At 36.4% G+C, this 21,205-nt stretch overlaps 1 protein-coding gene and 1 non-coding gene across 4 annotated transcripts in view; one reads left to right on the forward strand and one right to left on the reverse strand.

Moving 5' to 3' along the window:
* The window catches only part of LOC111334641 (run domain Beclin-1-interacting and cysteine-rich domain-containing protein), a 38,171-nt gene extending 29,128 nt beyond the window's left edge, over positions 1 to 9,043 (reverse strand). For 2 of the 3 annotated variants that reach the window (XR_015989126.1, XR_015989127.1), the window contains exons 1-5: positions 8,822 to 9,043; positions 5,827 to 6,025; positions 1,682 to 1,788; positions 587 to 1,454; positions 406 to 509 (exon numbers count right to left, since the gene is read on the reverse strand). Coding sequence is in view for 1 of the 3 variants with exons in the window: in XM_022940438.2 (XP_022796173.2) it covers positions 406 to 509; positions 587 to 1,454; positions 1,682 to 1,788; positions 5,827 to 6,025; positions 8,822 to 9,031 (1,488 nt within the window). In the remaining 2 variants the exon portion in view is untranslated. The remainder of the gene's footprint in view (positions 1 to 405; positions 510 to 586; positions 1,455 to 1,681; positions 1,789 to 5,826; positions 6,026 to 8,821) is intronic. The other variant, XM_022940438.2, reaches the window with a different exon arrangement.
* A 42-nt stretch (positions 9,044 to 9,085) lies between these two features.
* The window catches only part of LOC111334634 (uncharacterized), a 38,153-nt gene continuing 26,033 nt past the window's right edge, over positions 9,086 to 21,205 (forward strand). Inside the window, exons 1-4 of the transcript XR_015989128.1 lie at positions 9,086 to 9,270; positions 10,076 to 10,318; positions 14,388 to 14,531; positions 17,737 to 17,828. This is a non-coding gene — a transcript (uncharacterized LOC111334634). The remainder of the gene's footprint in view (positions 9,271 to 10,075; positions 10,319 to 14,387; positions 14,532 to 17,736; positions 17,829 to 21,205) is intronic.

A 21,205-nucleotide genomic window follows, 5' to 3' on the forward strand; every position in this document is an offset into this window, starting at 1 on the left:
AAAATGTACATTGTTGACAGGTTATCTTTCTAAGTGCTGCATAAGTGCATAATTTCCAAGTGCTGTCAATCTGCCTGCCATTATACATCAACATGACTGTAGTGTACTGGGAACTACACTGGTGTGGAGTTTTGTTGGCCAAATAAACTTAGTAATCAGGACATAAATACGACGAGCAACAGCTCAATTATCATGCCACAAACATTTCCGAAAAGTACTTTCCAGATGGTTCTGTATGGTCTCTGACAGCCACCTCTTTGTTGATCATCTGTTCATTACTAATTGGTGGTTAAGTAAAACTACTTCCGTCCAATCAACTTTTCCTATGTTAGCTATTTATTTTGATTTTGTCTCTAAATGTTTTCTTTAACTAAATTTAAAAGTGTAATTTCTAAAGGCAAATACCTTGTCTAATTCACAAGAACTGAAATCCTGTGATGCTAGAATTGTGGCCAGTGATTGTTCTTGATAAGGGTCATCCATGTATGGGTCAAGGCAGTACTGAGATTCTACCACAAAAATTGAATAGTCTGATAAGGCATTGGTAAAATTATGCTGAGAATGATGAAGAACTTCAAATTCTCACCTGATGTAGTAGGAAGTGATGATGACAGTCTGTTAAGATCACTGGAGGAGTTTTCCTTGTTTCCACCACTTATTGCCAGATTATTAATAAACTCATGCTTCTGACTTTGTGTCACACCTAGCTGATCTGACTTGGACCTATTGTGTCCAATAGCTTTCCTAATTTGATATTCTGTAACAGACTCAATAGCATTTTTACCACATGATCCCATTGAGGTAGATTCAAAGTTGGCTGGATCTAACATCCCATTGTTTACTTTTTCAGTTTGAGGATGCAAAAAAGTGTGGTCAAGACTTCCAGTGCTTGCTCTTCTCACTTTGCATGATTTTCGGTCATCAGTAGCATCCAGCCACATTGCAGTGTAAGGGATACCCTCATCACTTTCAAATACAGCAGACAGTGCTGCATAAGCCAGAGTTGCTCTTACACTATCCCTTGTTTTCAAGGGTCCAAAAGTTGTAGAAGCCTGTGAAGACCAAGTTGCCTTGCCATTTTTTCTAACTATTTGCTCTCTATGAGATCCGCCTCTTGCTAAACACTTATCCCCAAGGCTTTGATCATCCATATTTTTGGGTAAACACAAAAAGTTAAGGCCAGACTCAGGGCAATATTGTAGGTTTTCCTGTAAATCAACTGAAGAGTAAACTGATTCATCAGTTATTTCAATGTTACTATCCTCTGGTGAACTGTACAATGTGGCACTTTGACAGAAGTCCTTTTCATTACTACAACCTGAGCTGTTTGATGATGTAGGCTCTTCCACATCTTTTCCCTGGATTTCCTTGTGTATGATGGAGAACTGGAGTAAACCAGTCTTAAAGCTCACACTTTCCTGCAACCACAGATCAATGTTCTTTTTCTTGTTCAGCTGAAAGTTCCACAGAACAAAATCTTAATTATTCCCTACCAGTAAGATCATTTAGTGACTTTAATTAACCCAGTTTAAGACTAACAGGAAAATCCTACCCTTAGGTTGCAGGTTAATGTCTATACTGGTCGCAAGGCTGGTAGAACTGAAAATTTTAGTTTTCCTTCACTGTTGAAAGATCACAAGAGGAAGTGGGAGTTACCTATTGTGATGTAAAAAGTACTCACCAGAATGTTATCAATTTTAGCAAGCAGCTGACAGTCACCATTCTCCAAAGCTTGTATACAAGTGCACATTGCTTCTACATGCGGAATGCTTCTCAGAAATGCATAGTCTATAAAATAAATAATTTCAACTAGAGAGTGAGTTCTATGCATGGTTTGCAGAAATCTTCACCAACAATTCAAAGCAGCAGTAGACATTGAAATGGTCCTATTGTCATGCACAATGTCAAACAAACAGACAAGGGAATTCTAAAAACTTACAAAACCTTTTACAACAAACTTCAACAGGTATTCTTTACACAGCCCCATCAAATATTTTTTCATTTTGCACTTGCCACTTATGAATTATTACTCTATATGTTACAGTAGTTAATAAGAGAATGTTTGGAACAGGATAAGGTCTATTCATTTAGTCCATTAAACTTATCCCCTAAAAATACAGTCATGTAACTACATGTACCATTGTTTGGAATTACTTTAAATGAAATTACACACAAAATGCATTGTTTCTTTGTTGTAACAAAATATTGTTTCTTTATATGTAACAATTCAAATATTTTCTAGTACATGTAGTTGAACAAATGCAGCTGTGATCATAAGTGACACCAATTTTCATTCACCAGTGACAAAAATAACAAATTCCAAATGTCATGAGATATATTGCATTCAACAACAAACACCCTTGGCTTGATTATTAGCCACTGTTCAGGAACCAGAGCCTGCACTCCTTCCCCAACATTGAAACAAATAAAGAGAACACATTGCTAGTAATCTGGCATAGTTTCCACCATACACAAATATAAGGATGTGTGTACATTATGGTGCAAAATATTAACAGGGAATTGGAATCCTATTTCACTTCCGGTGACATCTGAGAAAGCATAGATTAATTTTTTAAAGTTACGCTACAGACATGGATGGCTGCTCATGAGTCCAGCCACCTATTCTCGGGGAGGAATGAGAAAGACCGCACCCAAGAGAGCTCCAGAAATCGAGCCTACAAACACCCAAGAGTTAATATATAATTATAAGTAAAACCAATTTTAATTAAAGTTAATTAATTATTAACTAACAAGAAAACATTTATAATTCTGGACTGGATTCTCCTAAAATCATCATTTCAAGCGGCTGCAGTAGATAATGGAATAAAGAATCATGAATAATATAACTCTCTGTGACACTACATTTTTATTTTCCATGAGCACAATGGGTGTGTCAAAAACAAAGACCTTGAAAATGCAGACCACAGACCGGAGACCTCCAAAACACAGACCTCCAAAATACAGACCTCCAAAATACAGACCTAACAATAACCTGTTTTGAGTGATTGAGGATTGAGGAAAGGTATCTTGAAAGCCATGTTGGGCTCAACGTGCTCAATGCCAGTGTACATGTTGTGATTTGGTTTTAAATTAATAGCACATGGTTTTGAGAAGCTGGTTTCACATGACCCTAGCATGGGAAAATTCGTCACACAATGCATCACATGACTAATGCTCCAAGTCAAATCAAATCGGTTCTAAGACATGTTTCTTAATCACTGTGGGACTGAATAACAAAAAAAAAAGGGAGAACAATGTCTGAAGTGTCCAGATAACATCTGAGTATAAAGCTTTAAGAATCCACCAGAAGTTCTAAAAACGGCAAGTGGACAATAACTTTGAACAGAGATGATTTACACCATTTTGCAAATGTCTGTGCAGCTGTTTTAAATATCTTCTCAAAAAAAATCCTTTTTAACATCACCAAATGTCAAAAACATTACTTCCCACCTTTGCAGGTGTCCTTTCGGAAAAAATTTGTGTGCACACTAGTTGAAAGGAATTCCTAACAAACTATACATCAGAAGAAAGGTTTAGTTTATAATAAAATAATTATAATATAAGTGATGTTTTCATTTAGGAAGTGTTAGGAGCCAGTAAGGTGTGAAACACCTGAGGGTCCTTCTGTTGGATTTATTGGGTATTGGATCCTACAGCACAAGCAAAATGGCTACACAGTCTTATTCACAAGGCATCAATCAACAAAAGTGGCTTTTCCAATATTCTGATTGGTTGTCTAGATATCAGCATCTAAAGTTAGAGAGGCCTAAAATATACAAGACAGGTTGTATAAATGGATGCCAAATGAAAAATATTTTAAACATAAAAATTTCTTGAACAGACACACTTTTGTTTGTCATTATCCCTGGAATGTTTTGGCAAAATTTCACAAAAATTGGTTAAATCTACATAATTTAGAAATTCGCTCAAGGTGCATGTACTCCTCTCAAAATCAAATGCAAGATTTTAGCTCCTAAACGTCTGTAAACAACCAGCACCACATCAGGAGATTATCTCGCCTCCTGAAACTGCAAACCAATGGGACAACAGGACCTCCCTGTGTCAATGGCGATGGATCAAGATTTGCCAGGAAAAGTAACACATTGCAGACATGTTATATCTCAATTACTCAGTGCAGCCTTGAGGAGGACAGCACATTATAATAGGCAAACTAAAAACCTGCGGTAAAAATGGAAAAACCAAATACCATATTATTTACCCGATGCATGTATAATACGCACTTTATATCTATAAAACTAACCATCAACATTGCGGTGCGTATTATATACGGATTCTATTGTTTGTCACGCATGTCCAAATTTCTATATGTTGTAGTTCAATTTTATACTTGGATCAAATTTTATTTTCCTTTGTTCTTGGTCATGTTAATGTATAATAATGAGTTTGAAACATTAAAGGAAAACAAAATTTGGACCAAGGATAAAATTGACCTACAACATTATACGTCAAAAACACAACAAAGTAACTATAGTTAAATAACTTACTTTCTATGAAAAATTATAGGTGCATATTAAGTTTTACTCTAGAATCAAGAGGAAAGACAAAAATCACTAAAAAATATTTTTGCAAGTGTGCAAACCGGCAGTGCATCAGATTTCAAAGTGAACATGCAAATTTGCCATGTATGAAGAGATCTCATGTTACATGGTATTTTTCAATGAGAAGCAAGATGAAAGAGAGCAAGAAATATTTCAGGACAAAGGCTTTATGCAAAGCAGTTCTTGATTTGCCATTTTAAGCTAAAAACATGCAGATTTCTTACGTATACAAAGTGTGCCCAGTGGAATTCATCATGGTTATATTGTTGTTTACTTGACACAAAATCTTCCATACTTTTTGGACATATTTTTGCTCACTCGTAATATTTACCGGGCCATGGAATTGTCAAATTAGCTAGGCCTCACTTGAAGTCTGAAGTTTGGTTTTAATAATATCATAAGTAACTAAGTAGCAAATTAAGATATTAGTGTTAACAATACAGTAAATTTCTTATTCTCATTGTCTTAATAAATAATTGTATGAAGATTTTAATCATCTTTATGCTATGAAAAACCTTCTTTCTGATAAATTTGCAGTTAAAAACAAGGGTGCATATTATACATGGGCGTATGTTATACACGGGTAAATAATTATGGTATTGTGCTGCTCAAGAAGCAAGACAACGAATCAACAGACAGCTTTAAAAATTACAATACAAGGTGATTGTAAAATGTTTTTCTATCAGGGCTGGTGCTTGCATACATAAAAAGAAACCTCATTTTTAACTTAATGTATAAAAAATTTTGGTTTGACCACAACTTCTTTGTTTGAAATCTGGACACCAACATGGAGCAGAGTACCAATTACATTCAACAAGGATTATTTTCTTTTCTTGACTGAATGGTACTCTTCTTTATTCTTTGGGCCTGTTTTGTCTTTTTTTTTTTTTTTTTTTTCACCTGAGGGCTTTTTTTCTGCTTTTGAATTTTCCATGGACAAAGATTTTTCCATAAGCAAAGAGCTTCCACATGTGAATTATTTTGTCAATTGTACAATGTAACCAATATATGCAAATAATATGAAAAGGAGCAGTTGCCGCAAAAGTCAATGTTTAAGTTAATACTATTTTTGAGTGAGTTTCTGTAAATGAAGTGGTCAGATATAGCACAAAGACATTTTTTATTGTTTCTTTTCATACCCCTGAATTACAGAACCTTTATTAGGAGGTCAACCTATCTTAAGCTGTCATACCACCATTCCTCTTGGATGACCACTTAATACAGGTTTGACTGTACACCATTTCAGATACCATTTAATCAAGCTTACCTTGGTAGAAACAATTAATTTTTTCTCTGTTGTTAACCAGCTCAGACAAATTGGAGGCAGACAGCAAGCCATCAAGGAAAACTTGATGTAATTTCTCTAACATTTCTTCCTTAGTATCAGTTAGATTCCCTTGAACATTTTCATCAAATGAGGAAACCAAAACCAGGGTATTTCTCTCACCCATGTCTTGACCAGGTCTCTATAAATAAATAGAAAATAAAATTTAATAAATACAATTTCACACTGTACCTTTCCCAAACCAATGAAAAATTCAGCCTCAATAGGCAATACCATACAGTGTAATATTGTGAATAGATTTTCTGCCTTACATTACTTAATAGGCAATACCATACAGTGTAATATTGTGACTAGATCGTCTGCCTTACGTTACTTAAGAGGCAATACCATACAGTGTAATATTGTGACTAGATCTTCTGCCTTACGTTACTTAATAGGCAATAACATACAGTGTAATATTGTGACTAGATCTTCTGCCTTACATTATTTACTAGGCAATACCATACAATGTAATATTGTGAATAGATCTTCTGCCTTGCATTACTTAATAGGCAATACCATACAGTGTAATATTGTGACTAGATCGTCTGCCTTACGTTACTTAATAGGCAATACCATACAGTGTAATATTGTGAATAGATCTTCTGCCTTACATTACTAATAGGCAATACCATACAGTGTAATATTGTGACTAGATCTTCTGCCTTACGTTACTTAAGAGGCAATACCATACAGTGTAATATTGTGACTAGATCTTCTGCCTTACGTTACTTAATAGGCAATACCATACAGTGTAATATTGTGACTAGATCTTCTGCCTTACGTTACTTAATAGGCAATACCATACAGTGTAATATTGTGACTAGATCTTCTGCCTTACGTTACTTAATAGGCAATACCATACAGTGTAATATTGTGAATAGATCTTCTGCCTTACGTTACTTAATAGGCAATACCATACAGTGTAATATTGTGAATAGATCTTCTGCCTTACGTTACTTAATAGGCAATACCATACAGTGTAATATTGTGAATAGATCTTCCGCCTTACGTTACTTAATAGGCAATACCATACAGTGTAATATTGTGACTAGATCGTCTGCCTTACGTTACTTAAGAGGCAATACCATACAGTGTAATATTGTGACTAGATCTTCTGCCTTACGTTACTTAATAGGCAATACCATACAGTGTAATATTGTGAATAGATCTTCTGCCTTACGTTACTTAATAGGCAATACCATACAGTGTAATATTGTGAATAGATCTTCTGCCTTACGTTACTTAATAGGCAATACCATACAGTGTAATATTGTGAATAGATCTTCCGCCTTACGTTACTTAATAGGCAATACCATACAGTGTAATATTGTGACTAGATCGTCTGGCTTACGTTACTTAAGAGGCAATACCATACAGTGTAATATTGTGACTAGATCTTCTGCCTTACGTTACTTAATAGGCAATAACATACAGTGTAATATTGTGAATAGATCTTCTGCCTTGCATTACTTAATAGGCAATACCATACAGTGTAATATTGTGACTAGATCGTCTGCCTTACGTTACTTAATAGGCAATACCATACAGTGTAATATTGTGAATAGATCTTCTGCCTTACATTACTAATAGGCAATACCATACAGTGTAATATTGTGACTAGATCGTCTGCCTTACGTTACTTAATAGGCAATACCATACAGTGTAATATTGTGACTAGATCTTCTGCCTTACGTTACTTAATAGGCAATACCATACAGTGTAATATTGTGACTAGATCTTCTGCCTTGCGTTACTTAATAGGCAATACCATACAGTGTAATATTGTGAATAGATCTTCTGCCTTGCGTTACTTAATAGGCAATACCATACAGTGTAATATTGTGAATAGATCTTCTGCCTTACGTTACTTAATAGGCAATACCATACAGTGTAATATTGTGAATAGATCTTCTGCCTTACGTTACTTAATAGGCAATACCATACAGTGTAATATTGTGACTAGATCGTCTGCCTTACGTTACTTAATAGGCAATACCATACAGTGTAATATTGTGAATAGATCTTCTGCCTTGCGTTAGTTAATAGGCAATACCATACAGTGTAATATTGTGAATAGATCTTCTGCCTTGCGTTAGTTAATAGGCAATACCATACAGTGTAATATTGTGACTAGATCTTCTGCCTTACATTACTTAATAGGCAATACCATACAGTGTAATATTGTGAATAGATCTTCTGCCTTGCGTTACTTAATAGGCAATACCATACAGTGTAATATTGTGAATAGATCTTCTGCCTTGCGTTAGTTAATAGGCAATACCATACAGTGTAATATTGTGACTAGATCTTCTGCCTTACATTACTTAATAGGCAATACCATACAGTGTAATATTGTGAATAGATCTTCTGCCTTGCGTTAGTTAATAGGCATGCAATACCATATAGTGTAATATTGTGAATAGATCTTCTGCCTTATGTTACTTAAGGAAATTGGTACACACAAAGTTAACTAATGGATGTCACGTACAATTTAGAATAGACAGGCATGCACAACCTTTTAAAATGCTGCACTGATTATATAGAACTGGGTGACTGCTATCTGTACTCTTAAGAAAGGTACAATTAAATGCTCATTTCTCCAAACTGCATGAAACTGCAAACCCATTTTTACAATAAAAATGCATCATCATCTCTTCATTTCAGCTTCCATACTCATTGTTTCTCTTTCCTTCTTTTACTCACTTGTGAAGCGAATATAGACACGTATCTTCTCTGACTAAAAATATCATTGTCTGAATCTGGGGATCTAAAATTTCTGATGAGTGGCAGCTATAGGAAGGATGACATTACCAAAAACAAAAATTACTATGAATTGCACTTTGATGGTCTTTCATATAGACTTGACGTACATCTGAAACGAATGTTCGTCTGAAACGTATAAGGAAACAACAAAAATGAAAGAAAAAATCCTCACTTGTTGTCTGCGTTGTCCATGCTTAAATATGCGTTCCAAATCAATTTTGACTTGCGGAAAACTACCTGTAGTAACTTGGCTACTTCCAAAATTGGACATAATAATATTTTCTACTGTACATTTCAACGAGTTCAACAACGACCACCTTTCCTCTGCATATTGTGTTGATACCACCTCTTCGTCCGCCATCTTTGTTGTGGGATGTACCATGACGTCCTATTAGTTTCCAGGTTTTATCGGCCAAGTTGCTATGACGAGAATCAATTTCAACACTCAGGTAACGATTGTCTCCTGCGGTCTTCTGCTTCAAATAATATTAGTGTCGAATTTCACCAACATAACAGACTTAGTGTCACCTGTTATAGCCGATGTTACCTTAGATATAGTTCCTTGCGACTTAAACTTTTCTAGTTCCACTTCATTTGTGATTTGTCTTCCAGCTTAACCAGGTATGTATTAGCTTGCATTCTCAAAAAAAACTGTTTTGAGGATTTTAATGCATTCAGTGTATTCCAAAGCGTGATTAACGTAGCTCTGTTTAGTGTGTTTTGGTTAGTAATCAAATGAGTCTGTACGACACACGTCTATTTCCGATGTTCGTTGATGTGGTGTCTGGCCTACCTAGCTAGTTAATGCACTAACATCGTCCTTGTAGGCATTTATCCGTTGAATTCTTTTGGTCTCTGTTGTGCAATTTATTTAACCTTTTTAACCTTTTGAGTTACTATTTGTGAAAGGAAGGAGACAGATCTCCCTCCCTCCCCCTTCCTCTCTCCCTCTCTCTCTCTCTCCCTCTCCCTCTCCCTCTCTCCCTCCCTCCCCCTCCCCTCCCTCTCCCTCCCCCCTCCCTCCCCCTCCCTTCCCCTCCCCCTCCCTCTCCCTCCCCTCCCTCTCCCTCTCCCTCCCCTCCCTCCCTCTCTCTCTTTCTCCCTCTGATGGAAGGAGAGGTTACTTGTAATTTCACACATGAGCTCAAAATAAAGTTCAGTTTAGTTATTGATCCTCCATTTTGTGTGTGTATGTCTGTTGAGACTCACTCCAAACTTCTACAAGAACACAACAAAATTAATTTTTGGGCATGTAGTAAAGACTGAAGTCTTCCCTCCAAATACTGCCTGTAGCCTGTCGTAAGTGAATGATACTTTCTACATCCAGGCTAATCATTCATTATGCTTCTAAAAAGTACTGAAACACTGCACCTCAGCATTTAAAATGTCTTATAATGTGTCCTCAGATCAATTTTCTATGTTACAGTTGCATATACTATCTCCAGCTGCTACAGATACAATGCCAGTCATAAAAAAGGCAAGTAAGAAGAAAGCAAAAGGGAAGAAGAGTGCCAAGAAAGGATTGAAGGGTCTACAGAGTATTGCAGAGCTTCTGAAGTCAGTTAGGCATCAATATGAAGTGAAATGCAAGGATTTCAATAGTTCTGTTCATCCAGATGTAAAGAAACTCATCAACCAGTATGCCGAAAATAATTCTCTTTTGGCAAAGGTGAGTAAAACAACAACATACTTTTTGGTAAATACTGTGGGTGAGGAAAGTGCTACCCAGAGATTGGTGCAGGAAAGGGACTGGTGTTGTGGTTCAGTGAAAGTTAATTATAGGTGCCAAATGTGAACCTTTCCGCACTGCAATCATAGCAAATGCAGGCAAATGTGAACCTTTCCGCACTGCGATCATAGCAAATGCAGGCAAATGTGAACCTTTACGCACTGCAATCATAGCAAATGCAGGTAAATGTGAACCTTTCCGCACTGCAATCATAGCAAATGCAGGCAAATGTTTCCAACAATCATTTGGGGCACCATATGTCTGCATTTTCAAACAGCAAACTCGATAGTCATGGAATGTCTCCCACAACATAGATTAGTTTATGATTTCTATTTCCTGTTCCTTCATGTAATTTCATGGAGTAGTATACAAAACGTGTTTTAACCTCTAAGTACTAGAAAAATTCCCAACCTTTCCCACCTTGACAAACTGTACCAACAAAGTTGTCATGAACCATTACGCCAGGTAGATGAACTCACAATTTTTCGTTTATGTCTTTCTTAGTGTGTATCAATGTTGAGTTGATTCCACTGCAACATTTCGTGTTACCCTAATTTCATGATATAATTAGGGGTATTGAATGGTCCCATTCAATTCACAAGTGCTCACAAAATTTGGCCTTTGCTCGAATTGCTCACAAAAATCACACAGGTGCTCATTTGCTTGTGCTTGCAAAATTTTTGCAATTGCTCACATGCTCGTATTCTTGCTAACATTGTGCTTGATTGCTCAAAATTTCATTAATCCTGCTTTGTAGCTATTTTTTATTCATAAATGATAAGTCAGTTATGATACGGTTAAAACAAAAAGTTTGAAACATCCCTACCTCCGGCTTCAGTCTTTCTTCAACAGTTCAGCCTGTAACTGTTTTGGAGGCGCAGTATGTATTCTTGGAAAAATGCTTAGCTCCATGACAAGCATTTCGCTTATTGATTTATTCTTTATCATATTTCATTGTTGCAGGCTTTCTGCTTGAGAGGGGTACAGTTTCACAGTTCAAATATGTGATCGTTCATCTATTCACTTGTTTCTTAGGTTATTAACAAGTACCCAAGAGATTTCATTTCTGTTAATTAATACTGGTTTTGCTTTTTCCCTCAGTAGACTCGCTTTCATTGCTTGAAGCTTGCCTTACAATTGTTGTTTCTTTGACAAGTTTCTCGGATATTTTACCCAATGACTTAAAGTGCCACTATGATCAAAATTTCGCATTGCCTTTTCTTTTCACTTCTGGAAACTAGAAGTAAGAAATGAGTAAAGGCTGATAGTTTCGAAAGAAACTGTTTGGGGCTGCGTCGGTGGGAGTAATGTAATAATTTGGATATATCAGCAAAGTTGAAGTGGTAAATTGGCCACTGTAACGATTCCAAAAGCTGACGTTTTTCTCGTTGCCATGTTCCCACCAATAACGTAGCTCCATTCTCTGCCTTTAAAAGCACACACAACCCACAATTCCTCTATTCGCTCCGACGAAGGGCTAATGCTCGAAACGTCAGCTTTTGGAATGGTTACGGTGGCCAATTTACCACTTCAACTTTGTTGATATATCCAAATTATAGAAGTAAGAAACACTTGCCATGCCAAGTTTAATCGCAAAATTCTCATGGGAAGTATGATTATTTCAACCTTGTTTTTCGTTTTTGGTCGCCTGCCATTACTCAATTCAAAAATGGCCGAGTGTGGCAAAAAGAGTTGGCACTAGTTGAAGCCTTTCGGAAGTGATGTCATATGCACAGCTTGACCTAGAAAACATGGCTAAATTTGTATGCCATTTGGAAGAAGAATTCGAGGAAGAATACATCTTATAAAACGCCTAGTATTTCCACTGTGGAATCTCTCACAACACACGAAGCACGATACGAAAGTGCGCATATGATGTCATAGGCCAACTCATGTGTAAAACCGCTTTTCAGTTCAGTCGCTGGCTCTCAGTTGCGAGCTGAGTAATGGCGGATGCATTTTTCGTGAATTTCGGCCAGCTATATCAAGGTGTATTTCGCTTCCATCGACCTAAAAACTATTGCATGGCGCTAAAAAATGTCAAAACCAGAGACAAAAATTTTCGTAGTAGTGGCACTTTAAACCTTCTGATTTAGATTTAGATTTATTTTGCTTTGCCAACCGGCAGGGACCCCACAACAGCTTGTGCCAGTTACTGCGGGCCCAATAAACCCATGCACCCATCTCACCCCAGGGGAGGATATCCATCACACAGTAATCTCGTGTGTGGGAAATTAATGCCTCCTACCCCAACCCTGCAGGAGACTGGACCTCCATTTATTCGTCCCTATCCGAGAAGACTAGTAAGAATATCTAACCATTTCTTGATGTTATAGAAAGGCAGCAAATTCTTCTCAATTATTTTAAGACCCTGAGTGAGTGTTGGTCCGGCGGGGGCTCGAACCCTCGACCTCCCGCTCAACAGTCCAGCGCTCTATCCATTGAGCTAACCGGGAGGCTTTCGCTTGAACAAGAAAATGAGACTGTAACACAATCTGTTTACCAGGAAATTCTGATAGGAAGCTTGACATAATCTCCTGTGGAGACAACATTACTTGCGAACCTTTGTTGATCTAAATTCCAAAAATTTTATTTGAGCAAATTATCAAGGTTTGTAGACATGATGGATTTTCCAGTGTGCAATGGGAAATAAAATGGATGGAGTCATAATATTTTGAAACTGTAAGTGTACTTGGATCGCATTTTGTAGCAGTTTTTTCAACCTTGGAAGCTTCCTAGCCACTATTAATAATAACTATTAAGATCTGATGCCAAACGGTGGCATATGAAACCTGATTAAACAAAACAACATTGATAACAGCCCTCAGTCGTTTGGGCTTTACTGGAAATTCTTTAATGAAATGTTGCTTTAATCATTTTGATCAAGTTTAAAATTAAAGGCCTAGCCAAATGAGGAGACATGTTTAGAAACTTAGTGTTTTCATGTCATGCGGAAACATGAAATGTAAGAATTCTTCTCGAAAGGCACCCGCGAAGGTAGAAAGTAATCTAGAGAAATAGTCTACACTTAAGTATTATTTGACCTTCAGAGCTACTACTAGAGCTTGCCAGATTTGTACAGCTGTAATTGATTAGATTCTAGAAGCCTCCAAATAGATAAAACTTCATTGCATTGAATCTTTTTCAGTCAATCAGTGGGAAACCAGTTTGCCGTTCATCGAAACTGAAGCCCAAAATGCTTGTTAGACCAAATGTCACATTATTTACATTTCATAAGAACTATAAACCAAAAAACATACCATCTATTTTAGTGTCAGGTTAGAAAAAGATAGAAAATTTTAGATCATGGGCTTTGGATCTAGTACGTCTCCTTGAGAGCTCGTGAAGTTCTTGAGCATCCACCCTGACAGACTCATGTGGAGGTATGTGATGTAATTTGGCATCAAGTAGGGCACAGTTGGCTGTAAGATGCTGGGACTGGTTGAACTGCCCTAGCTTTCCACCTATTGCTCTGTTTTGGAAGTGTCAGCCAGATTATTAGCTATCACTTGGTGCAAAACAACATATCCTATTAATAAAAGAGAGATTCCGGCTTGTGGAAAATTTATGAAGTACTTGAAGTGCTTGCTGCTCGCCATCTGTATTTTTCTAATAAAAGTGCTCACTGCTCGCCATCTGTATTTTCTAAAGTGCCTGCTGCTGGCAAAAAAAAATATGACAACTGCTCGCATCCTCGCAAATGCTCACAAAGACCATTCGATACCCCTGTAATTGGTACAATGCTCTGATCTGATTAGTGCAAGCAAAATACCTCTTGATAATAATTATGCTAACAATTATTTTAATATCAAAAAAGTGATAACTTGACAATGCTTTGTGTTGTATCTCACTAGGAATTAAAGGAGTGGGAGGATTCAGAAAAAATTCCCTTTATTCCTTAGTGCTTTTTTTTTAATTGTAACAATGAAAGTTAGATATCATCATTGCTCCCCCTCTATGTAAAGCATGAATCCTGCCCTATTGACTTGCTTTTCTCATTTGTCAACAGTTTATTTTAACCCCAGGTCCAACTGATGAAATACCTGTAAAAGTTTCACCACTTGTGGCAGCTATAAGGAGTACTCGATATGTTCATGTCAAAGAGATATATATCTGGGATGTACCTATGAAACACGAGGATATTGCTACACTGGTTTGTTCAATGTTCTGGTTTCAATAGAGGTTCCAAACACCTCTAAACAATAAAAGCACTCAGCCTGCTCCCTCATGCTTCCATCTGTTTTTTGGTCTTTGGAACCCCTGATGAAACACTTGCACTGGTTTTGATATATTACTCCACATTTGAGATTCTTGCAATCTGATTGGCTCTCAATAATTTTGGTTCTAAATTGCATCATATTACCAGCCAATGAGGAAGCTTTTCTAAAACATGACAACCAATCAGATTTCAAGGTTTGTTTGAAGTAACGAATCAAATTGCAAGAAAATGAAATACAACTTGAGGACTGACACACCACACAATTAAAGAAGGAGGTAGCACACATTAGTGATGATAATTGTTTTTATTCTTAAATCTCATAACTAAGGATAAAAACCAGCGACAATAGAGAATGATGTTTCGACAGCTCCATGCCATCATTCTCAAATTCAAATAAATACATTTCGTGAGTTCATTATATAGAAAAAGTACGTGTGAAGGTACATAATATCGCTGGTTTTTATCCTTAATTGCTTATCAAAAACTTTAGTTATTAGGAATCTCATAATTTATCGAGATAATATCAAAATATCACCATGAGATGGTATAACAAAAATATGTCAAAGATCATATGATAGTATAAAAATATCATGATAATATCAAAATCTCAAAATCTCCCAGTTGATTTGATATTTTGATCCATCATAGCTTTATACTTTTAAAAACAAAATGTCACGATGATAATATCAAAATATCACCATGATGTGGAATATCAAAGATAAATCAAAGGTCATTAAATACAAAATATCATTACAGCATCAACATCTCACAGTTGGTTTGATATTTCAATATTGTGCAATCCTGCATCTTAGTATATCCAAGTTTGCTCTCTCTGAAGCTCCTCTAATTTAAGGCTTTAAATGGATGTATTGTTATGTCTGTGTGTCTTATTTCACATAACCTCTCTCTTTATTCACAAATTCATTTATGAAAATTTTCAGACAGATTCTTAAATTCTTTTATCCCCAAGGGTTGGAATCTATTCAAACCCACAGATATTATAAAAAGCTAGGTCCTAATGGTTAGGAAAAGTTCATTGAAGCAGAGAAGATGAAATGAGTTTTAACTCTCTTCTTTGCTAAATTTCCTGTTTTCTTTGTGACTGCATGCTTGCATGTTACCGGAAATATCGACATCTTTCTTAATTCAACCTCAACCAAGAAAAGTGTTGCCACTATTGTTACACTTTTTACTCACCCGACCATTTCAACATTGCTTATCCTAGAAGTGCATGCGGGATGCATGTCACACATAATTATACCTGTAGGCAGTAATTTAAGCTCACTGTAATGTTCTCTGAAGTTCAGTGGTAGATCATGGATGCAATGAATCCAAAGGTCTGTTCAAGCACAATTCCCAATGATAAGTCTAGTTTTTCCTTTGTCTCACGCTTGTGACAGAATACAGATAACATCCTTCTCTTTTGAAGTTTACTTAGTTTATCTTTGGTCCATAAGAACTGAAGGTGATTTGGATCCGTAATTACTAAAAGAAGGAATGACCTAAAACCACCTACAACCATCTAAAACCACCCCCAACCACCACCTAAAACCATCTAAAATCACCTAAAACCACCTACAACCACTTACAACCACCTTCAGAATACTATTGTGTGACAATTTGTGACAATTTAAATGCACACCGGAAATGTTGTCGGATGTGTCGCATGTCATGACCAACGAAAAACACCAAGAGAATTTTTTACACGTAGTTACTAAAACAAGGAATGACCAACAATGACCTACAATGAGCTACCGTGGGAACAAGGAATGACCTAAAATGATCTACAATGATTTACAATGACCTACAATGACCTACAATGACCTACAGGGAGCTATTATGAGTGTTACGAAAAATTGTGGCATGGCTTGCGTGACTTTCTAGCCCCATGATGGTGTGATGTCTTTTTTTTTTCGATGTCTAAAAATATCAATGAGTTAAAGGTGTTGGCAGGCCAAATACGTCTCATAGTCTCGCAGCGCTGTGATATGTGACCTTATTAATGGTTTTGATATGAAAATACCAATGAGTAAAAGGTGTTGACAGGCCAAATACAACTGATAGCCTCATGATATTCTGGGAGGCTTGTTATATAAGACCCTCAAAGACATCTTAAGCCAAAGGTTTTTTGCATTTTTTTTATCATTATCGTCATTAGACATGTCTTATTATAATACACTGTAAATTTATCTCCAAGCTAGAAATTCTGTTATCAGACACGTTACGTTAAATTAATGCACGTGTACATGTCTCCTTTTTTTTTTTTTTTGCCTTTTTTCTAAAATCTTCGTTTACTTCATTGCAGGGATCTTACAGTAGCTCACTGTAGGTCATTCCTTGTTTTAGTAACTACATGTAAAAAAATTCTCTTGTTTTCCCACAGGGAGCCCAGACAAGCGACGAGTCTGGTTGTTTATTCAAAATATAAAGGAATGTGTGGGAGAATATTGAAGAGTCTTATTATTGGAAACTTAAATCATGAAATGTCTGAGTTGAAGCTCAAAATAAATGTAAACCTACCTCACTTGCCGTGTATTGTTGTTTCTGCGTGGCTCTAAATGGCGAATTTGAGCGATTTGGTGGGTTTTGTGTTGTTTTGTTACTATAAGACCCAAAACCCGCCAAATCGCTCAAATTCGCTATTTAGAGCCACAGAAACGATAATACACTGCAAGTGAGGTAGGTTTACATTTATTTTGAGCTTTAACTCAGACATTTCATGATATAACTTTACGATAATAAGACTCTTCAATATTCTCCCATACATTCCTTTATATTTTGAATAAACAACCAGACCAACGTCACTTGTCTGGGCTCCCTGTGGTTTTGCCTGGTCATGAAATGCGAGACATGCGACAACATTTCGGGTGTGCATTTACATTGTCACAAATTGTCACACAATAGTCTTCTGAAGGTGGTTGTAGGTGGTTTTAGATGGTGGTAGGTGGTAGGTGGTAGGTTTTAGATGGTTGTAGGTGGTTTTAGGTCATTCCTTCTTTTAGTAATTGTGGATTTGGATCAGCTATACATGTTTTTGAGTAAGCATATAGAGTTAAAGATTCAAAATTCTTCCAAGTCAAGGGTATTTATTATCTCAAATGTGAATGTAACACTGCAATTGCTTCTACTTCATATTCAGGCATTGCTTTTGGAGCAATCTATATATCCCATTCAATACCTGGAACTTTTGGAGTGTAGTATCAACAGCTATGGAGTAGACAGGCTAGTAAGGTAATTAATTTGAATATTCACCCATAGATATCATGATGAATGACCTACATGTTAGCATGTGTAATTGTGAAACAAAACAAAATGAAAATCTGTAATAGGCCGTTTTACAGTTTTGCACTTAGTTGCCAAGCCTTTTATTTGGAGTGAGGCTGAAGGTGACCTTCTTGGGCTAGAGACCAGTATCTAATTAGCATGATAATAAAGAAATCTACATTTGAAAAGCTGAGCAACCTCTGTATCATAACAAGGTCACCCTTAGCATCACTTCTGTTCAAAGGCTTGGCAACCAAGCACCCAACTGTAAAATGGACTATTTACATGAAATCTGTTAATGTTCTGTGAAATGGAAATCTGTAATTTATGAAATAGAAATCAGTTAATGATTTGCATTGAATTCTGTCATTTGCAAAACAGAAATTGGTACTTTGTGAAGCAGAAATCTGTAATTTGCAAATCGAGAATGTAATTTGAAATGTAATTTGGAGCTGAGTTTCCTGGAAAAACCGGATCAAGGATCAACGGATCAAGGATCTAGGATCTAGGATCTAGGATCTAGGATCCAGGATTAGTTCAAAATAAATCAAATAAATTAATAGGCATGATTGATTGCTCATCTACGTGACTAAGTCAAGATCTCCCCTATGCTAAAGTGAAAATTGTAAGACAAAATATACTAAATACTGAAAAAGCCATATAACTTTGTCGAAGTGTCAATTTTTGCCTACCAACTGTTAGGACTGCTATTGAAGACTGACAGCTACAGAGCAGGTTTACTTGTGCATATGCTATATTCACATTAAATCTATCCTGAGTGTCAGTAGGTGATTGCATCTCTGACTTCTGGTGCAATTTCAAAACACGAAGCCACTTTTGGCAACTGCCAGAGTGAACAGCAAATTTTCAGCTGCTTTAACTTCATCTCTTCAAATTTCTTTTCACCACATCAGCATATGAATTAGGATTTTCACTGTCACTGGTGGGAGATGACAACAAATCCATTTTCACAGTAGTTTCAGGAAACACAGTGCACGAGTTAGAAAGATAATAGCCACAGGAGTTATTTCAAACCTCAGTGCTGCAAACAAAGACATATCACAGACTTTCACTCAGACGTGCGAATGACTCGCAGCCAGTTGTCTGTTGTCTGTAAACTCGTCAATGTGACTTTTTTGTAACCACTTTTTCGCGAGCAGATGAAATATGCAGCTCAACGTCAAAGAGAACACCTGGGAACTATTTGTTAGATCCACTAATGCTTGGGGGAAAATGCAAAGAATAGGAAAATAATGGCGATTTAGTTGTCTATTGGCCATGTCTACAAATGTTTCAGTGTAGAAGAAAGGTTTGTTTGAATGATAAAAAAAGGGTTCTCTTTGTTAAAGCTATCAAGAAACAGAATTGGCAAATGTCAAGGTCCTTTATTTTGTCAGAAGTGATCAGAAGTGTGGGACTAAATTTTCTGCCTGCTGACAGTGCTTACTAGTGACAGAAGAAAGAAAAAAACATTTATTCCTTGTTAGTCGTCAGATACTAATTCTTAAAAAAAAAAAAATCATGTAAGACCAAGAACTGCTTCAATTTCCCAGTGTGTGTTCATGAGATTTTGGACCTGTGTTCATGAGATTTTGGACCTGTTACCTCCATGTATACTCCAGGCACAGGAAGCCCAAGCTCACTACTAGAAAAGCGGATGAGACTCTTACAGTGTTGCACAACATTTTATATTTATAAACTTAAGGTTTGTATGGAATGTTACTGGTTTGCCTTAACTGAGAGGAAAAATGTCTTAATTGTTTTGAAATGAAATGGACTTACTTTATTGCCTTGTTGTTTTCTTTGTTGATTACCAGCGTCTCAGGCCAAACCTTTATAAATATAAAACGTTGTGCAACACTGTAAGAGTCGTGTCTGCTTTTCTAGTAGTGAGCTTGGGCTGCCTGTGCTCCAGGGGACTCACAACATCAACTCAGTGCAGTGGGGTGATACAATTTTATCACTTTCCGAATCATGCATGAAATCTCATTGCCAAAATGACTAAAACGTCTTCTGAGCAAGTGATTCTTCAGATGCATTCCATCTGCTTTTCCTTTAAGGATACGAGGTCAGTAAAAAATTTGAAGAGATGGAGTTAAAGCAGCTGAAAATTTGTGGTTCACTCCAGCAGTCGCCAAAAGCAGCTTTGTGTTTTGAAATTGCACCGGAAGTCAGAGAGGCAATCACCTACTGACACTCAGGATAATTTAAAAATTTCATGTGAATATAGCATATGCACAAGTAACCCCGCTCTGTAGCTGTCAGTCTTCAATAGCAGTCCTAAGAGTCAGTAGGCAAAAATTGACACTTCCACATAGTGGTATGGCTTTTTTAGCTTTTAGTATTTTCTCTTATTTTCACTTTAGCATAGGGAGATCTTGACTGAGTCACATAGATGAGCAATCAATCATGCCTATTAATTTATTTAATTTATTTGATCTATTTTGAACTGATCCATGATCTTTGATCCGGTGATCCGGTGATCCTTAATCTGTTTTTCCAAGAAACCATTGGAGCTGTGGTTGTGGCATTATATAAGGTATAAGCATTATGACCTACATTATTGTTGATGAATAATTTCAATGGGTGACATGACACTTTCCTGATGCAAAATACACCCGGAAAATGCTGCTCCATGTTTCTAGGTAAAATGTCAAGTTTGCTGGAAAGATAGAACTGATGCAAGTCCTTTAATTTCAAGTTTTAGACAACTCTTTTTTTACAGATTTCTATTTTGCAAACTGCATGTAGTTTTTCATTTTGTTTGTTTCCTAATTTTATTTCACAAATTGCATTAAGCTGCTACTCCAGGGTGGAGAATCAATAAAAAATTTATCATAAGTACAGATAAGTACCAATGAAGGATTTATTTGTGAAAGTTCAATATATAATTATTGATTTTTAACTATCATTTTACCTTTATGTTAATCAAATGAATTAATGTAGCATACAGCCATAATTTATATTATTTATATGTTTCTTAACTTTATTGCCCATTTACAGTCTGTCTCTTTTATTAGCTCACAGAAAGGGCTCAGGTAACATTATATAACTTAGGATTTCTGGTGACATACTGGTATCATAAAATTGTGGGCAACAAATCTTTAGTTATGGCGGGTGACACAAGTCTGGGCAAGATGACTTTCAGCCTACTTATTATTATTTTTTTTATTATTATAATAACCATACAAGGAACATCCACTACTTAAAACAAAAATAGGATACTTACATTACCTACATCAAGGATACTTACTTAAGATCCAATTACTTACAATAGAACTTATGCTACTTACATTATTCTACTTGCAGTTCTTACGAAGTGATACTGCAACTTTCGACCAACT

Source organism: Stylophora pistillata, chromosome 7 (assembly GCF_964205215.1).
Source record: "Stylophora pistillata chromosome 7, jaStyPist1.2, whole genome shotgun sequence".
Lineage (NCBI taxonomy): Eukaryota > Metazoa > Cnidaria > Anthozoa > Scleractinia > Pocilloporidae > Stylophora > Stylophora pistillata.